An 18,508-nucleotide genomic window follows, 5' to 3' on the forward strand; every position below is an offset into this window, starting at 1 on the left:
AAAATTGACAGATCACAACACTTAGTTGCACAAATGGGACTATTAAAACAACATGCAAATTTAGAATAACATGTCGAGTATGAGAACGTTTTTGAACACTAGTCTCCACATTTTGAGTTTTACTAAACAAAACACTTTAGTTATAGAATTGTGCATAAAAATAGCAATGACCTTATAAACACAGACATAGGCTTGTCAGGAGACGAGAAACCCGATGCCATTTTTTGTTTGTTTGCAAGAAGAAGTTCACGTGTTCTTTTTTTTTGTTTTTTTGGATAAAACTACTATTGTTGTCATTTTATAATATCGCATTTAATATTGATATAAAAGTATAAAATACTGGATTGTTGCTATGCAATATCACGCATTATGTCGTGTTCACAACACTATCATTATAGGGTTTTTATGTATAGTTAATGTGTAATTTATGAATCGCATCTTTGAATTATTGATATATAATAATTTAAAGGCCTATTCAGTGATATGCTCATCCAGAGGATCGTAAAAAATCATCAAAATTCAGATTTTGGTAACTTTGTTAATGTCATAGATGTGCTATCATAGCATGCTAATGGTTAAGCCAAACACCGTGATGTATTAAAGACAAAATCAGACATTTTACATCAATCTGTAATTTCTCTACTGAAGTAGAGAAATTAGCTATAGTTTGATCAGCTCGTAATCGGAAGGAATTGTTAGGCTTTTATCACTACGCCGCAAAGTAGACCCACGTTAAGAGTGACATTGTTGACCTGTCTGGTCTATATTGTACGTGTTAAATAAAGTATATCCAAAGGATATGACTTACATAATAATGTGTGATACTTATGGCGAGTTGTCACAAGATATATTAGAAATAAAATATATTGATATTAATCCGCGATGTTATAAGGCCCGTCGATTACGAGTTGATCAAAGTATACATGTATTTGAATGGTGCTTTAACTTTGCCAATACTGCTGTTTTCATTGCTTTTTGCCATTTTTTTCATTTCAAAAATACTACTGACAATTTTAATGACTTATCCTTCACTTGTAGGAAATTTATACACAATCATATTTTTTACACTTTCGCTGGGATCACTGAATACGCCTTTAATCTACACGTCAATTTATACGCCTACAGAGCGGCGTATATATTATCTACATTTCTATTTCCCCACCATGTAACATGACTTTCCACGATGTACAAATGATGTAAAAGTTGATTACTATATGACGACTTTTTCAAATATTCTACCAGTACTCCTTCCACGCTTTTCATATCTGCCCTCAGTGGCGGCGCCAAGGGGGCATGATGGTGAATTCTCCTTCCCCAAACTAGCTTTATACCCTAGTTGTTTCCCCAGTCAGAACCGAGTATCATCGGAAATCTCAATTTGGAGTAAAAAATGCAAAATTTCCTGTTTTCTCCCCGGATTTCACTTTCCCCACATCCCATACCCCCCTGCAACAAAATTACCGGTGCCGCCACTCAAGTAAAAACACACTATCTTAATTGCCAGTTACTTTGTTCTACTTCGATAAGAAGGGAAAAGGCAGTATTTGCACTCTTATTTACACGCATTTGTACTTTTTGAATAGACTGGACAATACCATGCAATTGAAAAACGGAGTGAATCATAGCGCGCTACGCACAGGCATAAACTCACAAGCCAAATCAGTGGCGTAGCCAGGGGGAGGCAAAGTCTCCATCGGATCCCCCTGGATGGTATAGCCGCCCCGATATTTAAGATTTGTAGGCGTTTTCTGTAGTTTTAGCCCATTTTGACCATTTTCGTCAATGTTTGCCCCCCCTAAAATTTGTCTTCCCCCCCCCCACCCATTTGTCCACCCTCTGGAAAAGTGCTGGCTACGCCACTGAACCAAATCACACTTTACATGAATTCGCTGACCACATTGGTCCAATACACACCATACAAACCATTTAGCAACAAACATGGACTTGCAGCTAAAAAAGCGCACACCCTATACATACCACAATACGCCATCGCAACCAGGATTATCTTCCCAGGTTCTCGTAAGGGTACTGAGAACCTATTGTTATTTGTTTATATTATATTGTGGTTTTGCTTGGTAGGGCGCGTATATGTGAACCAACAACATGCATGGTGTTTTTGCGTATAATACAAGTGAATTGCACAATATTTTACCATTTATGTTTATGTTGGACATTCAACTCAGACCTCGAAGAGATTGAAAAGAAAGGATAAAAATAAATCAAATTTTTCATAATCGAATAAATCAAAATATATGATAGCTCTCGTACGTAACATCTGGTACAAGTTCCTTATATTGCTGTATCTTGAATGTAATGCGGCATGATTTCTACATGTTTTCGAATTGTTTTAGTTTTTCAGACACAAAACTGTAGCAATATAATCTTATTAGCGAGCTAAAATACTCTAAATGTCAATCGAGAGCGAGAATTCAAAGTTGCCAAGGTAACCACCTCAAATATACTCTAAAAGGTTACGTTTCTGAAGCAAAAAAAATATTGAACCGAGTATAACATCAATCTTGTAGATGATTCTATAACATTTGTTCGGTTCTTTTTATGTACATTCGATACTCACTGTGTAAGTTAACAGATTGTCGTAAGTAAAAGGTAGTCTTGCATGGCAAATATCCTTTCATAAGTGCGTTTAAACACAAATGCTATCTACTGAAGATAACTTATTTTAAGCTTGAAAGCGCAACGTGTTTTGCTATCAAAAGTAGATAGCACGGTGTGAAGAAATCTCAAGAAGTTTGCTATCTACCGTAGATAGCAAGTCTGCTATCTACCGTAGATAGCATTTTACAATGTAAAATTATATGTGTTTTCTTTTAATTAGTATCATCAATGGGCTGTTTCACTTTAAATCCATACACCTATGGAAGACACGACCTTAATAATGTCCCACGCAAGAAGTGTATATTTAAAATAGAGTCAACAATTCAGGTAACCCCATTTGAAATTCATACTCCCTGTGTGGACGATTAAGGTCATCTCTTCTACGTAAGGTGTATGGATTATTACTGATTACTGGATATCTAAGACTTTCTATCTGAGGTGATCACCTTGTAACTTTCGAATCGGATTAAAAATATTAATATACAACAACGATATAAGTAAACTATACAGAAAACATGCAAAGAATGATAAATTGTGAAGAAATGTGTTTATTTAATCTAGTGATCTCTAGTTAAAGTGTGAAATACACGATTTAGAAAGCTACACGATTAAGAAAAATATAGAATCTTAAGAAAGCTACACGATTAAGAAAATACAGAATTGTAAAACGTGAAGATTTGAAAAACACAGATAGAATTAAAGATTAAAAGTGTAAGTAAAAGTTAGTTAGTAGAGAACGAAGTACAATACAGCATAATCACAATACAACACATTTGCATTAACAATAAACAAGAACAGCTACAAGTATAGTAGTAGTAAGACGGTTAAGAATTATATAAAGAGCTCTTCTAATAATCCGAAAATACATCCAAAATGCTTCCGAAATATCGAATTAGATATTTTGTCTGTTTGTAGTGGCATTTCTATGTAAGTTGGTCGCGTTGCCGCAGAAGGGTGAAATTGTGTCTAAAGCTTTGCACACTAGGTTTTCTAATCCTACTTTAGGGAGGTTGCTTTGTCAATAAGGAGGCTGCTGTTTAGGGCGGTTCTAAGACCTATGCACCTGTTAAAGCCTATAACTCACAGTCACTTGTTATGATATACTTCCGTTAAGCTTAAGGTATTATTTAGGACTTATGTATTGTATTACACTGAATAGTTACAGTATTTTGTGGGTTATCTTTAGAATACCCTGCTACCATAGTTTCAAAGTATGGTTAGGAGCTGTTCGGCTTAGATTTGGGTTAGATTAGGTTAGGTTAGGTTAGGTTAAGGATGGGAGTAATGCTCAAGTTCAAAACCACGATATGGATTGAATAGGAAAGGTAGTGGGTATTATATAAGGGTACGGGTTGCGAAGCTCTGAGAGAACTAAATTATGGGAGGCGTCACTTCCAATCGCAAAACTCAGGACAGTAGCCTGATGGGACCTTGTGTAAGAGCTGGACAGTGTGTAAGAGTTGTGCTTTAAATATGGTAAACGACTCATGGATGATGTATATAAGCATGGAAGAAAGAGATTCTTCCATGATATAAGCAAAGCAGACGACAGAAATAAAAACGCATTTTAATCCTTTCTGGAAACTCTAACTACGTTTCCTTTCCATAGGTTATTTAATAAGCTTTTAGTAACAAAATATGTGGTAGGATATAATAGGTCTATCTATTCAGATTTGTTTTTACATTTCGACATTGGAATCCGGTGTTTGTGCATGGTGATTGACCGCTGCAGGGTGGGGCTAATTCTATATCGACGGTACAAAAAAGTGACTCTTGCGTTTATCAATGGCTTCAAAATTCGGAACCGTCTCTTCAACAAGCTCTAATAGTTTTCTTTTTATTTACGCGGAACGTATTATGACCTGGCCGGCGACGTTTTCTGAGCGGTCATTTTGTGACTCTTACGGATCCATGTCCTCAAAATCGGTATAGGCATTTTCGAGTGCCGTGGAGCTGATATGCTACGTTCGGTATATCCATTTTCAAGTGCCGTGGAGCTGGTATGCTTGGTTTATAATGGGGTGATAGGGGTGAGGATTTGGATAAGAAGCATAGAGTGCAGACATTCAAGAACGGTAATAGGGTATTCTAAAACGAGAAGTATTAGTAGGCTACTTGCCCTTTTTCGCCCAATTTCAGTCATTGCCAGTGACTGGTCCTTTTAAACAGGGGTCTCTCTTGTTAAACACCTCAAGACATAGAGGATTAGAAGTTTTGTCTTGACCATATATCAACGGATCCTCACAACAATATTTACATTTTTTAATCTTTCGCATACGAAATTGCTTCGAATGTGCATAATTGAAAGCACCATGTAACCTAACTTCTTTAAAATTTGATGTGTGTTTAGGCCTATCCAGCTGTTCACTAATCTCTCCAAAATATTAACTTTTTATTTTTGGCTCAGCAATCCAAGTTGTCATTAGAGCTTCTCTGTAAGATACCTAAAGTATCATGATTTTGCACACACTGACCGAGTACAATATTCTTTAGTTCATCTGTGTATACACGATGTTACCTTTTCAACAAACCCAATTGAGAAGCTATATCCCGAAGCTATATCACCTTATATAAAATGAACGCAACTTGCTTGCTGATGATACAACGTTATACAACAATACTCGGGGTGTTATTATCATTATTTGATTCAAAAATAAGAACTGATGCCTACAGGAACGTGAATCTTCCTTTGACCTGTCTTTATTAAGTGTGTACCTAAGGATTATTTAGATAGGATACACATAAAGAGAAGGATACGGTTTCGCGACATTACGACCTCTACACGTACGGAATGCTTAAGAGAAGTGAATACAGCCAATTGCTGTAGGGGATTTCAGTGTATCAGTATCGCAACTTGAATTTGACATCTATGATACCGCGCTGAATGGCAAGTCTATCGCGCAGTGGTCAATTGGATTATGTGCTATCGGGGGAGACTTAGCTTGATCCATTTTAGGAGATTACTACTAATATAGCAACAACTACCGTTAGTGTATGATCAATCGTGATCATAAGTTTAACATAATTGTGTATTACAGAATTACAAGACATTTAAAGGACTGCTGCAAGAATTTGAGGATAAACATACAGGGTATATAGCCGCACTGATATATAGGGTGAGAATACATCAATACGGAGTATAGTCGTGCAGTAATTTCTTACGTGCTATCTTCGCCGACATCGTCAGTGGCGGTATAATCTGGGGTAGGTAGCAGGGAACTAGATAATAAAGAAGGTATTATGCATATAAACAAAGAAACAGATACTAATGATGATCCAAGTCTAAAATGACTAAAGATTAAGAAACGAAAAGGCTAAAAAGTGTAACAAAACTGATGAAAATCAACTATTGAACCTAGTTACGATTGACAAGTTTGTTCTGCCATTTGAATTAATGCATTTGGTTAATTATTCTTGTTTTAGTGATAAATTAAGTGAAATGAGTACTAAATGTCGGTTGCTGCTATATTTAAGACAGTAAAATTTGATTGTTGCTATCTACTGGTGATAGCATTATGTTCTGCTATCTACTGAAGATAACATTACGTTCTGCTATCTACTGATGATATCATACAATGATGGGCCTTTATTTTCTACAGTGGACATGCAGATTTGCAGAATTATATTTTTGGTTGATTCCTGAAGATGGCATAATTCGGTTGTTACGTTTTAAGATTGTATAATTGGATGTTACTATATCTGCTTAGACCAATTTGATTGTTGCATTTACTTAAGAATTATAATTTTGGTTGGTGCTATATCTGTCTGCTGAAGATGGCGAAATTTGGATGTTATTTCTGACTCAACATTTCATAATTAATTGTTGCTATCAGTCTAGAAAAATTGTTATTTGCTACAGAATTATAAATCAACACAATTTGGCTGTTGCTATAACTAAAGAAACGAAATTCGGTCGGTATTATTTACTAAAGAAATCATAGCCTAGTTTACTGCTGTCTAAAACTACTGACGTAGTATCCGAAGATACTTTTGGTTGCCGCTATTTACTAAGAAGCATGTTGCTCGACGTTATCTACTGAAGATAGCATAATTTAGTTAACGTTATCGACTGAAGATAGCATAATTTGATTGACGTTATATCTACCGAAGATAACATAATTTGGTTGACGCTATCTACCGAAGATAGCATAATTTGGTTGACGCTATCTAATGAAGATAGCATAATTTGATTGACGCTATCTACTGAAGATAGCATAATTTGGTTAACGCTATCTATTGAAGATAGCATAATTTGATTGACGCTATCTACTGAAGATAGCATAATTTGGTTGACGCTATCTACTGAAGATAGCATAATTTGGTTGACGCTATCTACTGAAGATAGCATAATTTGATTGACGCTATCTACTGAAGATAGCATAATTTGATTGACGCTATCTACTGAAGATAGCATAATTTGGTTGACATAATTTGATTGACGCTATCTACTGAAGATAGCATAATTTGGATAACGCTATCTACTGAAGATAGCATAATTTGGTTGACGCTATCTACTGAAGATAGCATAATTTGATTGACGCTATCTACTGAAGATAGCATAATTTGATTTCCACAAACGGAATATTGTGTTTTGCTATCTACTGACAATAACAACCAATTAAAATCAAATAAAACCAGACGTGTAAAACAAGAACCAGCCTTTAAGCTTTATCTAAAATAAATTGAATTTCATATGCCGACCAAATTCAACTTACTTCCAAAAACCAAACTTCATTTATTAATAACAGTATCACTATAACTAAATAGCTTACCGTATTGTGTTTTTTCCCTGTTGCATGGCTTCTACTGATGACCAAAAAGTAGTATTCCGAATATCATATTGCAACCAGTAATAATAAAAAACCTCATTTGAATTTGTTGGTGAAGATAAAAGTGATAAATTTAGGGGTTTTTCTCCTTGTTTGGTCTTATTTTGTTTTTAGTCCATTTCTGTCCTATGGCAGAACACGCTAGTCAATCGTTTTATATGACTTACAAAATAGTCAACATTTCTTATTGAATTATTAATATACTATGCTATAGATGATGTTTTACGAATACAGCTTAGGTATGTGTTAGTCACTTGGAACGGTATGATGAAGAAAGTTGTCAGTTTGTATCAATTCTAAAAGGAGAAAGGCCGTTTGACGAATGTTTCACATGTTCATATGCAACAGGAACGGGACACGTTTACTGCTATCTATAAGCTGATATCATGGTAAATATGCAACTGGGATTAATAATGGGTACTCTAACGATACAAGGGTATAACTATGGGGTCAACAAGTGTATGTTTGATGGTGGGGGGCAGGGGGGCTACATCACTTATAAGCCATAGATTGCCTCCGTTAATAATAATCAATGGGTGGGTGGGTGGACTAATAATACATGTTACGCATGCCGTCTATTGTAGCACATACCCCGGACGTTCTCTCTCACGGTCCTCCGCCATGTCCGCCCCAAATATGGAGAGGACGGACTGACAGACCGATCTTGGTGATCATGGTCAAGATGGTCAAAGGCAGCGGCCGCGTCTGCCGTGCGTTGTTGACGCTCATGGCGAGCGGCAATTGCACGTTGTCTTTCGCGTTCCGACTGCTCCTCCAATCGGGTCATCTGATCATGCATTCGTTGCCTGAAAAAATACATAGAGGCAGAAGAGACAGAAGATAGGAGGAGGAGGAAGAGGAGGAGGAGGAAAAAACCGGAAGGAACAGGAGACATTGGACGAAGACGTATAGAGACACCGAAACGGGATCAAAGGTCACCAAAATGGGTGATGGGTGTGATGAGGGGAAGAAATGAAAGTGTGTTAGAGAATGATTAGATTTTAAGAGATCAAAATGAACCATTGACGGTGATGGTGAAATGTAATTGAAAGGCATTAATGCCTTGCATGAATTGTGTCATTTGCATAAAATTGAATATTCATGAACTGAACAGCCGACCTTGCGATCATGCAATTTTGACGTGAACAAATTTCCCAAAATAAACGAACAATGATATAAATGTCTTTTTTTTTATTTACAATTGATGATATTTAAACAAAATGTTTCTGAACGAAAATAAACTTGAATATAATATACAATAAAATGAAAAAATATTTCACCTTAAAAAAGAGAACTATTTTTATATAGTTGACTTAACACATCTCATCCTTAAATCGGGCCTTGGGACGACCGAAATAACATTTATGGGGAAAAAAACCAAAACGATTTCCATATTTTTCTTATCATTTTTTGAACCTGAAGCTTTATTATACCACATTGTATCAGCATAATATTGACTTATGACCCTTGATGAACAGTCGTTAGAAGCATCGTTGATCTTTTGCAGCGCCGTTTGGGTGACATATAATGTTACGGTACATGTTCTGTTCGCGTATAATTTGTATTTGACCTTTCCATGCATTTTAAAGCCATTGGTTGAAAAAGTGACATTTTTTGCGATATAATGAAAATCAGATAATGTTGATCATGCGCAGTGACGACGTAAGTATCAATTTCTTTTTGCGGAGGATATGAGTAGCCATTCTATTTGTCGGTAAAATTTGGGAAATATGCAAAGGACAAAATGACCGTTACACAAAGCTGCACTGTAAACAAATTTACGTTATTTTTCGCTCCCGGTGTTATTTCATTTTATTATGTTTGATAGCAGAAGAAACTGTCATTCTTACTTCTCCACGAAGTAATATTTACACTGAATTCCATATCGAAAATTTTGCACGGATTGCAATGGCTATAAATTTATGCTGATGGTATTTTGAGTCGTCGTTTAGGTGCAAATATATTTTTCGCCCGCGATAATAATTTATATTACGATTTTTGATGAAAGAAGAAACTTTTATTTGTTCTTCCTCGCGAGATTATGTTTATAACATTATTAACTTGAGATGATTTTCGATCATAGCGAGTATTTATATGCACGAATTGCAAAATATAAACGCCATAAATGACTTTTTCGTCGACCATAATTTTCCGTCGAGCATTCGAGTGTGAACGTTGTATTCTATCTAAAAATATCTATTATAATTATCGTTGAAATGAAAACGATAATATGGGTAGTTAGTATATAACAAAAGCAAAAAAGACAGGTGATATTATGGAGACTTTATAGTGACAGCGAAAAGCAGTCCAAAATGATGAGGTAGGCTTACTTTATATATACATTCATATGATGATCAAAAAGAAAACGACGAATGTGATTATTTGTATATGCATTTAATGATGTACGTGGCGCCAGTGAAGATAATTGTCAACAATGGTTAATGTTATTTGGGAACCGCTGTTTGTAGACTTTGCATGTTTGTACGTATGTTTTCAAATTCATGTAGTTTCAACTATACTTATTTGAGCACAATTTGAAGTTTCAAAACGCGATAAGTATAAATCTATGTGACTAAATATATTATAACATCTTTGTTTTTAATACTCTTTGCATGAAGTTGGAGAAAGAAAATATAAGCCATCGTAAAAATATTATATCTTTGCATCAAGTGGGAGAAAGAAGCGTAAGTCATCGTAAAATATCATGGCGATGTATACTGGTATATTATACACTCACTAATGCACCTTAACAAATATATGTATTCGTCATGATTTTTAAAAGGTATTTTGGGTGCCGTGAATTGACCCAAAGCGACTTCTATAGTCTCATTGAACTATGATGCATTCAATTGAAGCAACGACAAATTGAGTATATTGCTGAAAGCCGTGGGAGGAGGAGACTTGATTTGATGATAGTACAGTTTTTATAGTATGAAGCGTAAGTCATCAGATAAAATAGTTTATGCTTATACTCGTGCACATAGCTTACAAAAATATGGTCGATATGTGCAAAAACAGTAAAAATGTGCACACATCGTCAGTATTTAAGATGACATCAAAGATATTGAAATATGATCTAATTAGATAGCAGAAATTTATAAAACTGGTTTATAAAATGTTAACTTGGGTTAGTTATATCGGCAACAGGTTGTTCTCTACTATTACGTGATGAATAACATTCACGTGCCGCGTTTCAAACAAACCTCTAACGTGCCCTAAAATGGATTTCCTTTATGTTACCATGATGTCTGGCAAAGGTGGAAATATTTTAGCACAAGTCATGGATTTTTCAAACCTTTCTCCCCTTTTGACAGACATGGGCCTCCATACATTTTTTTTTTTTCTTTTCTATATATAGTTGTGTGCACGAGTTTGTGACACTGAGCTAGAGACATGGCGAAAAAACACAGAGGCCTGCGAGAAAATAGTGCAGATTATGTAAGGGTATTATCAGTGGCTATATACTGTGCTAACACGACGAGGTTCGTCTCGAGCAGTAAAACGTGTGATATGAATAAGTACAGGGCAAGAACAATTAAATATACTCGTAGATATTGACATAGATCGATAAGAAAAAGAGGGAGGGGGAGAGAGACTGAGAGAAGGAAGAGAGAAAGAAAGAAACAGAGATAGAAAGAAAGAGAAAGAAAGAAGATAAAGAGAGAAAGAACGAAAGAAAGATAAAGAGAGAAGGAAGAAAGAAAGAAAGAAAGAAAGAAAGAGAGATTGAAAAGATATTGAAATGGATAGCTATAGAAAAAAAAAAGAAGAAAGAAAGAAAGAAAGAAAGAAAGAAAGAAAGAAAGAAAGAAAGAAAGAAGGAATGAACGAATGAAGACTAGACATCGGGGGACTAAGAAATTGAATAATGCAGTTTTACCACTTCTTGCGATGCCTTTGCAAAATACTCTATTAAATACATAAAAAGTATAGAGCGAAAGTAAAAAGGAAGGAGAGGAGCGCGAGAGCAAAAAGAAGAGAGAAAGAATAAGGAGGAGAAGAGATACGAAAAATAGATAATTTGTTCTTTATATTTTATGAGATGCAGGGCACATTAATGGTTCTCTCACGAAGTACACTACCCTCGTAATAGCATATATAAATTATTTAAAATGAGTCAAATGAGGTGCCGCCATGGCTCTCAAATTCTCAACATGACCTGCATTTTCCTCTTCTATTCTTGTACCCCAAATATTTTTCTCTTTACAGGATTTCCTTCATCTTCAACTTTCGGCAAACATTTGGATCTTTTTAAACAGCGATTAAAAGTTTTTATTCAAGTTATTTATTATGATTTAGCCAAACAAAGTCGTAAATATTAGTTCACTTTGCTACCGTTTCTCACCGATATAATGAAAGCGAGATAAAATGTATATAGATTTGAGGAGCGCAAAGTGCTTGTAATATCATCCTTCCATTTTTCTATTTTTTTTCATCCTGATGTTTTAGTGACATTTCTGTTTTTAGAATTTCTTGTACTTTACGTTATATGAGCTATTTTGTAGTGATATTAATGCGAAGGGTATGAGCCAGTTACATATATTTTGTTTTGAAAAATAAGCCTCCAGCATGTGAAAGATTCAAATGATAGGAAACTTTATCTGTTCGGCTCTCCACTGAGTCAATAAAATATGCATAAGTCAAAGACAACGCGGAAAACAGATGCTTGGTTAAATTCAAGCATTGCTCTATCCAACCCCTTCGTTCCTCGTCAAATAGTAAATCTATACTGAATTGATTTAATTCCGTGGGTTTTCTGCCAATTTTAGCAAGTAGTTTTTCTTTTCTACATCAATGAATGTGGACAAATATATAAATATACATTTGGCTTATTATGATTGTCATTATAATTTCGACGCGATCGGTCGATAACTGGTGACTACAAGTTTGTCCGCATTGAAGTACGAAGTAAGGTATGCACATTTTGCGTAAGCGTATCATGCATTTGTGCGCGCCTAGCACTTAGCAGTGTGTTAAGCCCAGACAAACAAGTGGTATGTCTATCCCGGGATGTCTATGGTGTTTTAAAAGTCCTTTTGACATTACGGCGCGCAGAAACTACGTAATTTACTGCGTACTTTACTATGTCACTGCCATATCAGGGTGAAAAATGGAAAACTATGGATTCGAATCACAGGAGATCGCATTGAAACGGATAAATGCGGATTCAGTTCTTGTGTATTTGCATTGATAAGTATTTCTTTTTTTTCTGTTAATTCATTTCATTTAATCTTAATGGATTACCATCCCAAGATACGACTCTCCAACATGTGTCTGATTTTATTATTTATTTCGCCATAAGAGTAAACCCCTAATACTAAATTTACTTTAGAATAATGAATTAGCAGTGATCATTTATTAATTTTGCTAACAAAACATTATATAATGTTCAATTCTAAACCTGGAAATACCAACAGCTATCATGCTAATATACACATATATTTTTAGCTATTTCAACCTTAGATTTTCCTTTCTTTATCACATTTTTCATCGTTTTCTGCCTTTTTGTACTATTTTTTATTCTATGTACTGCACATTTGTATGAAAACTGAGGGCGCTATTTACATTTATTTTAAATTTAAATTAGCCAAATAATATAAGTTATTCCTTACATTTCATGATAAAAGTTTTTTGAAAATTTCCTTGCCATTTGTTAGTATTTTTTTGTGATGTTCTAATTCCATTATATAAGTGTCTACCCCTTCTAAGGACGCAAACAAGCTGTAAGATAAATAGCGCCACCATTGTTCACCTTTTCTCAAAAATGACTACAGTTTTACATGTCATCAAACAACCGTGGCTGTCGGAGCATATACAAAAGGAGCTTCAAAACAATGCAAACTGGTAACTTTGATGTTGAACGTTAAGTTACTATGATGAATGTTGTCTTTGTAATAGTACGTTAAATAGCAATATACTAGTACATAAATCTCATAAATACGGGTGTTATAATTTATAGAAATAAAATAATCAAAACATATCGTGAGAAAGAAGCAAATCAAAGCCAAGTAAAATCCAATCAGAAATTAATCATATCATGAATTTTACGACTAAATTCTCACAATAAATATGTCCACTTACGTTAGCTTTCGATTGAAAGAAAGTTTATTTACACGATTTGAAAATAACTGAGATTTATTATGTTTGATTCAATTTGGGGGAATTCAACAAACAACAGCGGTTTTTTACCTTTTCAACAAAGGTGAAAGGTCGTAGGTCATCGGTCATAACAATTGACAGTAACCTTGGAGTTGTTTGGTGTAGAATTTAGCACAGGTTAGAAATCATTGATGAAAATGTGAACGTTTTTTTGTAACCCGGGTTTTGTAATAAGACTAACATTCATTTAAAGATGTTACTGCAACAACTGCCTCGATAAAATATAGAGCCTCATTTTTTTTAAACGACAATATGATTACGGCTTCACTACTGTATGCAGATTGGTAAGCGGCAATAGAATAAATTAAGGGCCTCTTGCCCATGCATTCAAGGAAAGCATGCACATTAAAGTCACACTGATGCTGAGAATGAGACACCTCGCGCGAGCGTGCAAGAGCAAATCATTTCTGATTGACTACGCTTGGCGTTTTTTACGTTATTGCAATTATGGACATCCAAAGTCTACTTACACTATATTTGATTTTTTTTCCTTTTTCTTGTTAGTACCTTACACGTAATGTGCTCTGAACTTTGGTGCCCGGATAACGACGATGATAATTCCCTAGCCAAGAGGTTTGAATTATGAGAGCGCATAGCGGAACATGATTGTATAACAGATAAGAATGCTTTAGGCTCAGCTTGTATTAAACGGGTATTAAAGATTGGTTGCTCCGTTGCTGGCACTGACTGACAAATATATATATATAGGTATATATATATACCCCTTTTTTCTGAAAGAAATGCGTTCAATATTAACAAATTTATTCGCAATATTGTAATTTATATAAATTCACTTCAATAAAAGATGATATATTAATGATGAGCCTTAAGGCGCGGATCATTTCCGGTGCTATTTGTTTTGCAAACACTATATCGATGGCACAAATGAAAAATGATATCATTTTACGCGCGCAAAATGTTTGGTCGTTTGGTAACACGGTGTAGTTTGGTAGTAAGAAGAGTTAGAGTCAATTTATTTGTATTCAGACCCAGCATTTCCGCTGGTGTTATTTGATTGCTTTAATCTGCCAAGGGTAATTCTCACAGAGAGTTCCAAAAGAGCATACGACAGCTAACGCAATAGTCTACCACAATTTTCCCGCCAACACTGTAGCGAATATATTAAAGAATTTACATTTCTTAACGTTTTCGTTAACTTACTTAATATATGACACTCTAAAAGATAGGGAATGAAAGTTTTTCGTTATAATTATATTTGAAATGATGAAAAATAACTGAATCGATAAAATCCCGCTATTTTATTGTTTGGAAGAATTACGCAATTTTAGTGATAGGCATGTTCCATGCATGCACATGGAATATGTTCAGCTGTTGATTATTAACCTGGCTTCGTAAATAGATCAAATTTTGCATTTATAATATTAGTTTATTTATTTATTTTTTTTTTAAATTTTTTATTTAGTTTATTAATTTCCTTTTTTCTGCCAAGAATGTTATTTATTGCTCAACGATGTTGCAAAAAGTGGTAAAACTTCAGCATTACTACCAGAGTAATATTTTATTGTACCAAACAATGTGTTGTTTTTAATAGTCAGCACTGTCATGATTGTGATGTCCGCATTTTACGATGATCACTAGATATTGGCTGTATCACGTGATATTTAGTGTGTCATATATTAAGTAAGTTAACCATGTTAAGATATGTAAATTCTTTAATATTCGCAACAATGTTGGCGGGAAAATTGTGGCAGAATATTGCGTTGGCTGTTGTCTGCTTTTTTTGGAATTCTAGATTAAACATAGGATGCTAGTTATTCCGTCTTCGGAGTATTTGATTACTATTATTTTGTTTTTGTTTTGTTCAACTGATTCCTGAAAAACTCACTCAATTGAAATTAATTTGTTGTCAATCGTTAAATGCCGAAATCGTTGAAATTTACCAAAAGGTTCAAACGAATGAATTGGTAATAATAATTAATACCCAAAAGTGTATTTAAGCACAATGCACATCTTTTCAGATTAATTTCTGATCTTCTCATCACAAACATCAAACCATCAACGAGAGCTTATTTTCACTAATTATCGACTCGAAGATGGCGGGTGCTTGCTTTAGATAAAATAGCTGGTTCCATCAATCATTGTACCATGCAGCTGTACGACGCAGCCTGTTGCTGTAAGCAAACCACATAGTGCTAGTATAAGATGACGATAGACATTTACAAGAATTATTGATTGGAAGATAGCTTGCGAGAGAGAGAAAGAAGGAGAGGAAAAAAAACCGGAGTGAGAGAGGCCCCTTGGTTACTTATTCCTCATGGGGCCAATACAACCGGGTAGAAAACTGCAAGCGAAATTGAACGCTAATGCGAAATAAATGAGCAGCGCGAAACTGGATTAACATAATGTACGAGGCAGAATTTAGATATTTGGTCAAGAGCCAGTGCAAACGTCATTTAGCATGCATAATTGCGTTAAAAGTCCGTTGCTGGATTTTTGATCCAATTCTAATTGTTAATTAGTGCAATTATTATTATTGATGTTTTAAAACCTTCAGTGAACAGGCAAATATAAGCAGTTCAAACGTGTTGTTAATGGCAATCCGGAAACATTCAGGGTTATTTTTAAACTGACAGTATGGTCGGTTAATCTCTATGCAAACATTTTGGTGAGTTAATGAGTTAATGTCCGGACCGAGAGGTTAACATTTATAGTTTAAGGTCCCGGTTTAAGGTCAGGAATGATTTGTATATTTTATTCATCATTCATGTAGCGAACCCAAGAATAGAATGACTGTTCTATCTTCTTTACCTCAAAATATTAATCATTATCTTCTGCGAAAACTTATTTAATTTTCTGAAAGATTTGTTAATACTAACATCTACGGTTTGAACAAGCGAATTATTAATAGTTGTTGAAAAACGACTTGAATTTCTGTTTAAGCTTTCAGTTTCTTTTTAATTCCAAGTACTGTAAATTTTACAACATTGTTCACATATACACTGATACACTGTTAAAACGCTGTTTCAAATAAACAACTTGTTTAAAATTCTTAAACAATATTTTAAGCAACTGGCTGTTCACCCGCTAAAACCCACTAATTGGCTGTTCACCGTAAATCAGCGCTGTTTCAACTTTTAACAGTGTAGAAAAGCAAAATATTTCGATATTTCAAGCTTACAAATATTTGTATCATACACAATCTGAATATTTAATTTTAAATTAGAATCGTAAAGTTTCTCTCAACAAAATATTACCATGATTGCCAAGAACATTATTAATAATGTGGAATGAGTATAGAGAATTCAGTTACGCGTTCAATTCCTTACTCAATGGTCCTTCTGGGGCTGTTGATTGGTTAAATTCACTTAGTGTTTGTTAACAAGTCGACTCTTTAAGCGCCACAATTTGATTTGGGAGCGTTACATTACACTTGGTTACGTCAAACCGGCTTGACACGCATACTTTACATTCCACGCATATTTTGCATTCCACAAATACCTAAGCAGCTGTGGTATTCTATCGACAGGTGGCTTTATTGTAGTGACGGAATTTTTGAGATATTTTTCAACAGTCGAGCATAACGTTTCAATTTAAAAAACAAATTCAAGTTTAAAAACACATTTTAATATGTTTTTCCAACTTTAATCACCTCTTTTACAATTGCACAACCGTTGATATGACCTTGAGGTAAATTTGGGTAATATTTCTAATATCCAGTGTAATTTTCTATTGTCTCTTTACGACAAAGTGATAAGATATACACACAAAACCATAGTACTTCAATTGACACATTTGTCTAATACCTAGGCTACTTGAATCTTTATTCCACCTTTTTGCTTTGCACAGTTTTTGCATGGTTAATAAACACTGCTAGCAGCAAAGGGTGCATATTAAATTGTAATGACACCTTGAAATCACTCTTGTTTTGAAGAAGGTAATATCCTGAAAGCTGTATCTCATTCTAATTTGCATATCATTTACATAAAATGCATCTTTGAGATATCGCAGCCTGGTCGAAGTAGATTCAAGGAGTATGCGATCATTTTATTTGAATACTTGAGCAAAACTTGAGTACTGACTTAACTATATTTACCATTTTAACATTATGCAATAATTGTAATCTCGTCGTTCTCAATCCCCGTTAGAGTTTCCGTTATCTGTATACACCCTGAAGTGAAACAAACATATGCTTGCTAAGAATCGAAAGCGTAACTAGTTAACTCGAAATGGGATTGTAAAAATCAAAATGGCCGTTTTAGTTAAACAAAGCCTTGTCCGTTATGTGATACTTTATTGTGCGGTGTGCTAAAAGGCCACATAATGGAGTCGCGTTGAATACATTGCAATTAATTTCACCGATGTTGTGTTTTATAGTGGGAAGCATTAGGACGGTTGTATTTTCTTGCCGGTTGAGCAGAGTAAAGGATATGTGATGTGTATACGATGAACATACTCAGTGATTACCTATGTGATATGTTTCTGTCCAATGTAATCATTGATGACAACATTACCTGACGACATCACATCGTAACTGCTACAAGATAAATTGATCTTTCATGATAAGGGTTTGATATAAGTGATGACAGAGAGTTACTAAAGGATGTATACTGAGTAATCAACAAAAGCATAATGTGGGACATAGTACTACATAACCCATCGCTATGGTTATGAAACCTTATATTTTACTATATGACATTTGAATTTATAAAGATATTAAAAACACCTTGTAGGGACTGCGTTCTATACCTGATAAAATTTTAAAACGAAGAAATAATATCGTAAATTTAAAATACAAGCGAAATACAAGTGAATTATACTACATTCAGTAAAGTAATAGCTATATTTACTATCACACAAAAGTTAATAACAGTTTGAATGATTATATTAATAATATAATGTTAATTGAAATTATATTTCATTTTCTAACAAAAGCAGGTAATTTT

The 18,508-nt window shown here is 34.5% G+C and overlaps 1 protein-coding gene across 27 annotated transcripts in view; it reads right to left on the bottom strand.

The window, feature by feature from the left end:
• The window catches only part of LOC140136902 (voltage-dependent calcium channel type A subunit alpha-1-like), a 471,089-nt gene that overhangs the window by 280,414 nt on the left and 172,167 nt on the right, over positions 1-18,508 (bottom strand). Inside the window, exons 2-4 of one of the 27 annotated variants that reach the window (XM_072158549.1) lie at positions 8,037-8,251; positions 5,779-5,835; positions 2,153-2,185 (exon numbers count right to left, since the gene is read on the bottom strand). The exons of 24 other annotated variants lie outside the window; for them this stretch is intronic. In XM_072158549.1, the coding sequence (XP_072014650.1) occupies positions 2,153-2,185; positions 5,779-5,835; positions 8,037-8,068 (122 nt within the window). In that variant the 5' untranslated portion in view covers positions 8,069-8,251. The remainder of the gene's footprint in view (positions 1-2,152; positions 2,186-5,778; positions 5,836-8,036; positions 8,252-18,508) is intronic. 2 more of the 27 variants (XM_072158551.1, XM_072158550.1) reach the window with 2 other exon arrangements.

This window comes from Amphiura filiformis, chromosome 17 (assembly GCF_039555335.1).
Source record: "Amphiura filiformis chromosome 17, Afil_fr2py, whole genome shotgun sequence".
Classification (NCBI taxonomy): domain Eukaryota; kingdom Metazoa; phylum Echinodermata; class Ophiuroidea; order Amphilepidida; family Amphiuridae; genus Amphiura; species Amphiura filiformis.